The following is a 12,804-nucleotide window of genomic DNA, read 5'->3' as shown; positions in this document are numbered from 1 at the left end:
CATACGTTTAGAAACAGATGCTGGAAATACAATGGACAGATTGTATCTATTTTAATCTCACTATTTTAAGGGACAACTAAGTTGGCCATTTTTAGGTTATGTTTCTTAAAGAATTATGCTAAAACATTACTGAGACTTGTGGGAATTATCTTAAAATCATCTAAAGTTCTTTCAATGGTATAAAAATTCAAGAAAGGAACGTCTCTAGAACATCAAGTTCTGAGCAACATCTGAAGCCAAAGCACTGGCGTTTCTCAGGTTATGGAAGACTGTCCTATATTTAGGACAGGATTTGAAATCATCAAAAATTTATGATATGTTTACATTAGGTAGTAGACAGATCATGACATGCCAGATTATTTTCTATTTAATTTTTTAAACTACACTTTCTTTAAGGAAAGCTGGATATAAATGTTTCTGATCAAGATGATCCAAACTGAAGAAAAACAATTAGTTGCAAAGACCAAATATAAAACAAAATAGATAAAAAACTACTTGACGATCAGGCCCCCTTAGTACGTTTTTCATAGATTTTGTGAAACTAAAATTTATTTTCTACCAAACAGCAAGTAACCTCAAACTATCAATGCTTTAAATTCTAACTTCTCAAAATTAAAAGAGAGTATTCTGCGATTCATCAGCTGTCATCTACTGAGCACAAAATCATTATTATCTCGACTTTGCCAGAGAAGAAAGTAGTTCTAAATCCTGGGATCAATCAGCGGCACAAACCAAGCTTAGGTATCAGACTTTATCTTAGTCCCTCTGCTTCTTCAAAAGGAACATAATCGCAAGCAAACTATTTTTAATGTTCCAAGTTTCTTCTCCTTAATTAAACAGTCTTTGCTGTACATACCAAATTTTATTTTGCTGTGAATACATTTTTCAAGTTTTGCATCTTTGAAGCAGTGCCTGCTAACCATTTGATGAAACAAATCAAAGGAATCTTAGATTCTGCCGTGCTTGCTGTAAGGCATTTGAAGTCAGTGGGGAGTATTTTAAATTGCTTGTGTTCACACACACACCATTATTTTTCCCATTTACTTATTTAGGATAGTATACTTTATTCCTTTAGGAAAAAATAACTTTTCTTTTGAATATATTTAATTTTTAATATATTTATTGTAAGATTTTGAAATATCTTTAGAATAATCTTTTCAAAAGTCCATATCATAGACAAATAACATTTTTTAACTCATCAACAATATAATGGCTTAGAATATGCTCTATATTTTCTGTATCTAGTCAATTTGAATACGAACAATTCATGAATAATCTCTGATTACCACATTGCTTCAGTCATTATAAGACATTTATTTACATGAACACATTCCAGGTTCCACAGCTACTCCATGAGCTCAGTAGCCATGGATTTGAAAGACTCTATGACTTAAAAAGTGGCACACAAGAAGAAGTGTCCAATATTTGCCCATCTGATTCTGAAGAAAGAATCTGTCTCTGCCTTTTGAAAAGTAGAATCCATGGACTAAACTGGTTTAGAAAAAATACTATATTATGAAGGAATAATAACCTTCTCTCACAAAATGCCAGCACATCATACGTTAAGGCTCAATGTACAACCAGTGTTAATTACTTAGAGGCCTAAAGCTAAAAACTCACACATATGCCCACAGTATCCGATTTGTATTAGATACAATATTGGAGTTGCTTTCCAAACACTTTTTCCCTTGCTGTTTATTAATTCATTCAACAAAGACTTATAAACTGTTTACCAGTACAAAGTAATCTTGCCTCGGAATTATATTAATATTTAGGAACACAGGCTGTGGAGTCAGATTGTGCAGGTTTGAATGTTAGCTCTGTGATACTGGCAAGTGACTTAACCACTCTAACCCAAAGCAATTGCTCATCTCTTAAGGGGGAAAAATACTAGTCTCTACTGTATAAGTTTATTGAGAATATTAAGAGGTCAGCCTAATACAGGGCTGAGGACTGTAAAAACACAAGAAATTTTAGTCATTAGTAGATGACGGTGCTTATCAATTCCATTCAGAGTTGCCGTTGCTGGATATTCTTGAACCTGGCGTAATGGAAAAAGCTTTTTTCAGCATCCTTAGAAGGTAAATCAGGAAATAAGAGCATGGTATAGGGAATATCTTAGCTCTACTGGCAGGTCTTTGAAGACCAACAAGAAAGTCATAGAAAGATAAACAAAGGAATCAAGAGCCACCTTTGCTTTCATCTTTCTAGATCAATTATGACCCTGCTTCTTTTCTGTTCCATTATGGGGGGAAATTAGGATATTTCTCACCAATTCAATTTAATCCCTATAACCTTTTGCTTCTCGTATCAATTCAAAAAATCGTAGGAAAAGAATATCCTGACACAGGGTGATTGTGTAGCCTAAAGAACCACTTGTGGACATAGGACAGAATCACAAAAGGTCTGAATTGTAATGGTTCCCACGGTCTTTGTCTTTTTTGTGGTCCTTTGGCAGGTGATAACTTCAGGTGAGATAACATTTCGTGATGAGCCATGGCATAAAGAGTGTTTTCTGTGTAGTGGCTGTAGAAAAGAGCTCTGTGAAGAAGAGTTTATGTCCAAAGATGACTATCCATTCTGCTTGGACTGCTACAACCGTCTCTATGCCAAAATGTGTTCAGCCTGCACCAAACCCATTACTGGTGAGTTCTTCAGTTTAATACGGTCCTACCATGAGATAGTTATGACTAGGTAAATACTATAGAGTTAATTTAGGAAATGCATGTAAAAATGGGTAATCTTTTCCTTATGTTTCCTTTTGAGCTAAACACACATGGGTACCCATTTATAAATGTAAATATTACACAGACCCCTCAAGGCAAGTATAGAGTATAATTAGGACAGCTATGCTCTGTGGAGGGTAATCAATGCTAAGCATAATGGACCTGACTCTAAGTAATATAATAGCCCAGGGAAGGAGGAGAGCAGGATGAGCTGAGAAGACAGAGAAGACCTTCATGAGGATATCGGAGTTAGATCTTTAAGGATTTGAGTGGAAGGAAGAGATTCTTAGAAATCAAAATCCAGCTTCATTCCAAACAAGGGTGAAGGGACCTTAAAATAGAAAAAGTTTTAATAAATATCACTATTACACAAAAATCCAAAGCTGTATTAATTAGGGTAGCATAGGTTAGGAATTGATTAAATTTTATTTTAATATGCTTCTAATGTATTATTCCCTTTTCTCTCCATTTACTTGCAATAAGTTTTAATTATAAATAGATGAAATAAAACAAGACAGCCTTCTGCTGAAGAAACAAAGCACATGTGACATGATTTGAAAATAACATAAATGGTAATTCAATCTGTGTTAAATAGATTTTCAAAGCGAGAAATGCATTATATTTTCCCCAGAGACACTTCTAAAATGTTAATCCTATAGTAAAGGAACCGAAGCTAACGAGACACCTGAGAAATCCAGCAACTATTCTTTAGGCAACTTACAGTCACTGAATAATGTGGCAGAACTAACTTCCCATTCCTAGTATTCTTAGATCATATTTCATTTTTTTAGTTCAATTTATGTAACATCGAATTAAAGATTATTGTATCCCTGTCCTCCTCCTCCACATTCAAATATATCACAAAATAAAAGTTGAATCTTCATGCATCTTTAAAGAAAGAAAACAGCTTCGTTGCAAACCTAGCTTGACAGGCTTTCACTGACTTGCAAGGGGAGAGAAAGAATTACCCGAGGAAAGAGTCCGGTCCTGATTGCTTATAGGGGGAGCCATATTTTTCAGAATCTCACACTTGCCCATAGGCTACATCTGGCCAGCAGGCATGTATTGTGTGGCCTGCACATGTTTGGAAACATGTAATGTAATGTAATGTAATATAAAATCCATCTCGCAGCCGAAAGTTAAAGAGCCTGACAGGGGTGAGTCAATTACCGTCACAGTCCCTGGCCTGGTCATTGCCATGTAGAATTAAGCAGCTACCCCATAATGTATGGCCATGTCCTCTGTTTCCTTATACCTTGTTTTCATCACTTAGTCACCTTTCAGCCCTTTCGCGTACTTGCTCTGGTAATCCTATACAATCAGGCTCAAAAGCCTGGGTTCTTAACTACTCTACTCTCCTGCCTTTTACACATCTGGCAGTTCCTGCAGTCAAGAGAATAAACCATTGTCTTCACTGGTTTTAGCTAGGAAATGGGACTTCCAGAAATGCAACAGTAGCTGGAGCTCCAAAGTCTCCTAGTAGAATCTGCAATCGTAACCCAACAGATTCAGTCTACTTATTCTAGAACATTTTTCATGAGTTAGTCAGGAAAAAAGGGGCTTCCGTGAGGAAATGAGAAAGTTAAACGACTCAAATGGGTTTGAAAACTTTGTGGGGATCCAAATAGCTAATACTAGTCTGCAAAGAGCCTACACAAGCCCTGAACTTAATGAGTTTCAATTCCGATCCATAACAGATTCATCTGTCTAACTAATTTTTTTCTGATGGGTTCTTGCTGGTCGATCACCGAGCCCAGCTTTTTAAGATTCAGACAGAAAAATCACATTGCTCTGCGTGTAATGTAAGGATGATCAGGAAGCAGAGATTTGACCCAAAAAGTAATCCAAATGTAGGACTATGTATTTACTTTAAAATAATCTGTCTTTTGATAATTACGTTAATTTTCCTTTAGCTCAGTGACAGAGATACCAGAGACTAAAATGCCTACAAAAACTTGCAACTTACACTTTAATATTTTTGTATCTGACTCTTAGACATATATGTAAGTCCTATAGTAGTGCTTCTTTAACACTGAGCTATTTGAACTAATGTACCATAGGGAATTCTTATACTGCCATATATTTATCTTCTGAAAGTTGCACATTATGTAACCAATATGTCACCCTAAGGAACTATATTAGAATGATTTCAAAATACTATTTTATATTAACTAAATCTGTAAGTCATCAGGTATAATTTTGTTTAATCCCATCACAATGAATTTGATTCATCTGAACAAACTCAAGGCATAACTAGATTTTTTTCTCCTCCTCCAAGATAGGATTAACCAATCAAACTTTGGAGTGAGAAGTACTCTGTACTAGAGTAAATTACCTTGGTCTTGCTTCTGCCCATGACCAGTGTGACAGTGAGTAAATCACTTCTGAGGTCCTCATTTGCCTTATTTGCAAAATAAGGAGTTGAAATGGATTACATTTTAGCTTTCTTTCAACTCCTTTGACTGAATGGAGTTTCAAACATTAATTCCTTCAGAAAAGAATGTTAATGTTTTGGGTTATATTTTTTACAAAAGATAAATTCAGACATAATTTGGTACAGTTAAAAGCGTGGACTCTTAAACCAAATGGCCTAGGATTGAATCCAGAGCTGCCACTCACCAGCTGGCTGATTTGGGCAAGTGGCAGGACCTCTGTTAAATTTTGTAGGCAAAGTAGCGTTGATGATAATATCTACCCCATGAAGGTGAGGTGAGAGCTATATGAACTCATACATGTAAAGGGCTTAAAATAGTGACTGGTTCATCTTCATGTGCTCAACAAACGCTAGCACTTATTATACTGAATTTTCAGGAATAAACGAAACCAGATAAAACAGGTATCAGAGACCTCTTTCCTGGAAAAGTTTCTTACTGCAAATTACCCTCATGACCAGAGAGAGTGAAAATATCTAAAATTGAAATAATTTATAAACACCTCACATGATGAGTCAGGCCTGTCTCAAATTTCTGCTATTATGTGCTCCCGTTGTTTTTCTTCTTTGTAAAATTCTAGAAGAATGATTTTTACATTTGCCACTTGTACAGGCTTAATAATAAAATCAAGAAAGATGGATGAACATCAAAATGCTAAATGTGTAATAATGGGTTTTACAAACAGAGGATTTTACATGCATATATATAGAATATTATTCTTGCAGCCAGCATATATAGAATATTATTCTTGCAGGCAGCTTTGAATTACATTAGAAATTTAATTGGTTTATTATTTACTTTTATTAGAAAGTGATAATAGCATCATAAATAGGAAAATAAAAGTTTGATAAAGGAAAGTAGAGGAATTTGATGTAAATTTATCAATGAACTAATAAATTACATGTAAAGACATTTCTAGGATGGAAATAAGTTTATTATCATATTTAAAGAATTTATCTGAAATAAAATACTCATTCATCCTTTTACTTCACCATCCCAATGGAACATTTGGAAATTATATGTGAATCGACAGATGAACTATTTTAGCCTTATTCTATGGATGATAATCAAATCACAGGAAGTTCATAGCACTAAGATCGCTTAGCAAATAAAAAAGACCAAAACCTAAAGCATCCCAATTCCTAGAACTTTTCTCCTTTTCTACAACTACTGAAAATCAATTCCTTGAACTGTTCCCTGGATTGCAATTAGGGATAAAGTCCCACTGAAGACTCAAATTCTGCTACCATGTTTTAGCTCTTTCACTGAGTTAATTGATTTCAAGTTTTTTTTTCCAAAATGTTTCAGAAATCCCAAGAAATAAAAAGTTGATATTTAGACTATTTTATGCATTTAATACCAATTTGAGCTGCCTTGTACATAAATGACATTATTTATATATATAAAAATTTCCTATTGTTATTCATTCTTGAAAAACATGAAAATATAGAAAAATGTACATCTGTTTTCCTAAACTTTCTTTCTGGAAGTTTCCATCTGCAGTCAGCGGATGGAAATATTCATTCAGATATATCCAACTGTCGCAGCAAAAGGATTAGAATCCCCTGCCTCAACAAGGCCCAAGTTGAAGTGGTGGAGGCTGACAAGGTACTTCTTAGAAACTAATCATTAGATAGCAGGGCCTCACTGGCCAGAGTGATCAGATTCACAGATCTTGATCGCAAGCCTAGGCTGAAGTTGTCTCTGGACAAGGTAATAAGGTCGTCACATTAGGGTAGCTTCATGAGAGTCTGGATGAAATTCTCTATTTGGGATTTTTGGAAATTGTGTCACAAACCATAATATGACCATGGCACTTTATCCTAAGTAAAATCAAACATGGAAAAAGAAGAGAACTAAAAGTCATTTAAACATCAGACATCAGGCTGAGAAGTATACATTTATTTTATTTTATCTTAATTTTGCCTCTATGAAAAACAAGGGCACTAAGAGAGAAAGGAGAAAGCTATTTATACTTAGGTATCTCTGACTTGAAAAGCTATATATACCATCTTCCCACAGCACTATACTGCATTTTCTTATCTGTTTTAGCCATCCTTATCTGGTTCCAAAAATATGTACTTTGCATACCCAGATTCTATCTACTTTTGGAGATGATGGAAAATTTTGGTTGGGAACCAGGCTGGATGTCATAGGAGGGACTTGGCCTATCGGTGACATTCCCAGATGGACACAGAGCCACTGGGAGCTGCATTCTTTTTTAGGTTACTTACCTAAATCTTGCTCATTGCTGCATCTTGCTCATTGCTGCATCTCCAGTTCCTAGAAGAGTTCCTGAATAGAATGCTCAATCTAGTCATGGAAAAAACAGATTAATTCTTTCTCTCCAATTCCTTTACAGGTCTCAGAGGTGCCAAATTCATCTGCTTTCAAGACCGCCAGTGGCACAGCGAATGTTTTAACTGTGGGAAGTGCTCAGTCTCCTTGGTGGGGGAAGGCTTCCTGACCCAGAACGAGGAAATCTTCTGCCGCAAATGTGGCTCTGGGGTGAAGACTGACATCTAGAAGAAGATAGCCCTTCCCCACCTAAAATCCACCTTGTTCTTGTTCTCACTAAATCCAGAACTTGGTTAAAATAGTATTTCTGACTTAACTTTTAGAAAATATTAATGTAGAGTTTATAATGGAAGAGTTTTTTGCACACATTCTGACAACTGTATTATAAGAGCTCAAAAAAAGCACCGTCTAACAGAAATGAATTTATACTAAATCACAAAGGCACCTCTCCTTGTAAGACACTGCACTCTGCTGTTAGAAAGATAGGAAAATATCTTTATTGTAATCAAGTACATAACCTATACATAGAAGCCATGGACATTATTACTGATGATGGATATTTTTCAAAACTGCAGAGTAAAAAGGAAATTAAGAGATCAAATTAAAAGGCACACGTGAGACTAATGTTTGCATTCCTAGCAAGCCAGCTATACATAATGTGATAGACTGGCTATGAATAGAAAAACAGTGATCAGGGAAAACTGATTAGCAATCATCACATTTAAGAATTCTGTCATTTTATCATTCTTTTATTGCTCATACATACTGGCTTTGAAAAACAAAGCTGCAGTTTACCCTCATCCACACTGCATTCTCAGCTGGTTGTTTCCCATGTTTAATCAATGGAATTTGAGAATTGTGGATGCTATGGTTCCCATACTCTACGTAGATATGAAGGGGTCCTTTCTACCTGGGGATAGTCAAAACATTATCTTCAACACATTTCGTATTAAATGTATTCTCAACGCCCACAATGATTTTTCTAAATACTTACAGATAGCATGAAAGAAAATGTCTATTATTTCAAATGAGCTAACTGGGATAATCATTGTCCCCAAAGGCAAAGCTTTAAAGTAAATAGATCATTAAATCATCACTTGTGGAAATGAGTTTTAGGGAAGGGATTGAGTGTTGGAACATGACTTTCATCCAGATAACTACAGGCGTAATAGCATGCATAATTAGCTCTGAGCCTCATGCATTTTGACTTCTAAAATTACATAGATGATTAATGGAAAGAAAGTGGGCTTTAAAGAAATCTAGTAGTAGTAAGAACTGAAAAAGAATAATCTGCTGCTGGTAATTCAGGACCTGTAAAGCAGCAGAGGAGAGCAATGTGGGCTGTAGATGAGTTCTCTCGCTGTTCATCCACACCTGTGTCACCCACCTCACACATCCAACCATGCCCCAGAGCTTTAACCTCCTGCATGACGCGGAAGTGCATTCCTAACCCTAAGCATCCATTCTGCAAATTAAGTCAGTTTTTATTGTTCATAAGGGAAGTAACAGTCCAAGTGAAAAGTCTTGTCACCGTACATTTATCTTTCTATCAGACTTCAACTGAGGATGACCTTACCTAACTGCCCCTGGACATTATATAAGACAAGTGGAAAGCTACCTCTGCTCTCTATAGTCAATCATCATCCTTGTCAAGTGTCACTTGGGTAAGGTAGAGGGAGGTCAGGAGAAGAAACACACATAGATTGTGTCTGCTCTCAGATTACTACATAGCATTAAAGGTTCTGATTGAAATCTAATTATATGTTGTGCCTGATTATAGTGACGGAAATAGCATCACAAGGGATTCAATGAACATTATTATGAAAACACAATTTTTGAAATACTGTAAAATACAAGGACGTTTGGAGATGCTAACAATTTAGAGATACTAATAAAAAGTCGGGCTATGTAGGCTATTTGAAAGATATAATTATCTTCTTTTGTATTAACAATGTCAAGATATTTTCTAATATTCACTTTATAAAATATAAGAAAACCACTGATATTTTTCCTGATTTGTTTGAAATTGCATATGTGGAACTAAATATGCCAATTGTTCTATGATCTAGAAAATAATAGTACATTACATAGTTAGAAAACCAAGCCATTCTAAGTCTGGATAGATCTATAATATAATACAACATGTAACATTGTCTCAGTTAACCAATTATATATAAACATATGAAATGTAATGTTTTCTTAGTTTAACAATTGAAAATATTTAGGCATTTTGTTCTGTGTGTGTGTGTGGGGGGGGGGTGAGTATGCACGTGATAAGGCTTGCACTCAATCTGTACAATTAAAATTCACAGAATCATTTCCAAGATAGAGATGTTGCTATTCTTTGATATATGTACTAAAGTATATAGACTTTTATATATAAATAATTTTACACTTGGAATGTAGCAATTAAAGTCAAAATCTTATATTATATACTATCATTGATTTCAGGTCGGTAAAGGGAAAAGCTCTCTGACCCATTTAAAGATGGAATTGACTGCTGTAGGAAGCCATGGGCTCCCAGTTACTCAAGGAGTGGCATCTGCCTGGGCAGGGAGTCAGTTAGAAGCAAATCCTGTCCTAATAACAACCAGATGGCTTGGAAGTAACAGAGAAACTGTGCCAAAGAGCAAGAAGAAATGAGACTGCTAAAAGAGAAAGGGTCAGATGAAGGGAAAATATTAACTCTTAGAATGAAAGGTTTTATTGGATATAACATGAAATAGAAAGTTACTAACTGTCCTTAAATAGAGGAGAAAAAGCATTACAACAGTATTTGAGAAAGATCATGCTAATGATTCTGTGTGGCCTAGAACTGAAGAGAGCTAATTTCCAAAGACTAGGTCAGTTAATGCAGTAACACGTTTGGTGAGTGCAATAGAAGTGAAAGAGAAAAGCTATAGGTAATGCAGGCCAAGAGTTACATTTGTCAATATAGATGAGTATGCAAGTCAACAAATCAAAATATTTAATGTTGTCACATTGAGGTTAAATATGACAACGAAAAATGTAGAAAATAATTTCTACTTCCATGCTACAGGTAGGGGGACCAAGGGTTTCACTTAACCAATGGACTTTGGAACAATCAATTTCCGTTAGTTGAATGAAGTGGGACAGTGCTATAAACATGAGTTCAAAACTTACACAGTCACTGTAACTTAAAAAAAATTATGCTGTACATTGGAGTGAAAGATTGGCCAACCATTGTGAAAATGCATAGCACTGATCACAAATAGCCTTGTTTAAAAATCACCACAAAATGTAATGCCACAAATAAAAAATTCACCCAAATACATTACGTCTGATGTTAGTGATACCTTTTCAAATTTATGAAAAAAAGTACTTTTTAACCTACTTGGGATGTTAATAATAATTCATATTTTAAATAAAACATGATTGTTGCATTATTTTAGATATATTTGACCACAAATTATTCTCAAATACATTTATAGATAGATGCTCATTATTATAACATTGTTTTTACTTGTTTTACAAATTGTGATTTTTAGAAGTTTCTCATGCCAAATAAATTTGCATAGTACATATTTTTTAAATTGCTTTTATATATTTATTTTTTACATTAACTGTGCAGTAAACAGAATAGGTATGGAATAACTTTGTAGTGTTTCTACTTATATACCTAGTGTTTCTACTAGTTATATAATAGATAAAGGGAGTATGGTGACTTTTATCTTCTTGTTTCATCATTTTAACAACACCCAAATTAACTACATGGTCAGGTATCATTTCAAGGAATTAATTTTAAAAAATAATATAAATGAATTCTGTCTGACCCACACAGTAATGTCTGTTCTGTGAATCACATCTGTGCCCTTTCTTAGAGTGATTGAAATTTAAAAATTATAAACTAAGAATTATTTTATTTTTAATTATCATCTTTAGGATTCTAAATACATTTTATCACAAATAGCTCACTTCAATTGGATTTCCCTATTTTGACTATTTTTTGCTAATTTCTTATTTCTATACTGGAGATATTGTTAAAACTCTTAGAGGTTTTAAACTCTTATTTATTTTATCTAAAACAACATTTGTATCTGTAACACAAGCCTTCACGAAACATTAGCTACTCTACACTAGTCAGGTTCTATCCAAAGCTGCATTAGATTCAGAATTCATTTAATGCCAGAATGTGTGGGTCACAAAGAAATAGTTGGAAAACATATTTCACCAAACATTTCTAGTTCATTTTTAAAATTACATGGCTTTGAAATATAATGAAATTCTCATGGGTACTCAAGAGGTAAACTTTGTCTTAGAATTGTGTTTCTTCAATGAAAAATCAGGAAATCAACAGAAATTATACTTGCTAGGATATTACTTTTATCCTGAACCTCTTCCCCCAGAAGCATTGACCTTTAGATCATTATTCTACCAGAAACCTTTCAAGAGTCAGCTGGGATACCTGTAAAGACATGTTGGGGGAACTTTGGGGTCCTCTTTCAAGGAAGAGGTAGAGACTATCAAGACATGGGGAAAATGTCATAAGATTGACCTTACAACTCCTCCGAAGTTACTGTCTCTGGATTCAGTTATGCCAACATAACAAAAGGACACCAAGAGCCTTCTTTTGAACTATTCGAGAGAATTTAAGAAATGAATCCATCCACTCAGTCATCCATGCGGTTTCCTAGATGGCCCTAAATATGCATTATCCAGAGAAATTTAGAAAAGTTCTTTTTCAGAATTCTGAACATTCTGAATTTTCTCACATGACTAGCTTTAAGACCATATACCGTTAAAAATGGCAGTGGGGAAGATGTTTCTCAAATTAGGAATCAAAAAGGAGGGGAAAGGAACACAAGAGAGTCATGCTCAAGTTGGAGTCTATAAAAGAAGTAATGGGATTTATGTGTATTTGGAACGACAGGATTACATATCTCTGTGGTTGAGAAAGTGAACAGCTCACTCACTGTGATAGAATTATGTATGATCCATGTCACAGAGGAGCAAAGAGTATTTGGGTCAAATATTTTCCCAGGAATGGTAATAAATTTATGAAGTAGATGTCCAGAAAGGGTTCTTTGAATGAGAAACATTAATGAGCTCAACAGACATCCATTCAGTGACTCAAACAGTGACATTAAATGTCATTCCCACCATGTGCAAAAACAAAAATCAAGTTTTACATTTATGGAAGTCCACACATAGAATCCCAAAGGCTTATTCTTTATACAAATGACAGCCTATCCCTGACTTGTCTCTGTAGCATCATTAATGGAGCTGTTTATCAGAGAATTCCAACCCAAGCACTCAAACAGGAAATAATTGAGGAAGTATAAATAAGGGAGAAATAGAAGAAAAAAGAATGATTTAAAAAATTGACA

At 34.7% G+C, this 12,804-nt stretch overlaps 1 protein-coding gene across 1 annotated transcript in view; it reads left to right on the top strand.

Annotated features, from left to right (window-relative positions):
- The window catches only part of FHL5 (four and a half LIM domains 5), a 34,835-nt gene extending 23,869 nt beyond the window's left edge, over positions 1-10,966 (top strand). Inside the window, exons 5-6 of the mRNA XM_019743389.3 lie at positions 2,459-2,645; positions 7,521-10,966. Coding sequence (XP_019598948.3) covers positions 2,459-2,645; positions 7,521-7,684 — 351 coding nt within the window. The 3' untranslated portion in view covers positions 7,685-10,966. The remainder of the gene's footprint in view (positions 1-2,458; positions 2,646-7,520) is intronic.
- Positions 10,967-12,804: the final 1,838 nt, after the last annotated feature.

Source organism: Rhinolophus sinicus, chromosome 2 (genome assembly GCF_057876585.1).
Source record: "Rhinolophus sinicus isolate RSI-liver-muscle chromosome 2, RSI-T2T, whole genome shotgun sequence".
In the NCBI taxonomy this organism is placed as follows: Eukaryota; Metazoa; Chordata; class Mammalia; order Chiroptera; family Rhinolophidae; genus Rhinolophus; species Rhinolophus sinicus.
The sequence above is the reverse complement of the archived record's forward strand: the minus strand, read 5'-3'. Positions and strand labels throughout refer to the sequence as shown.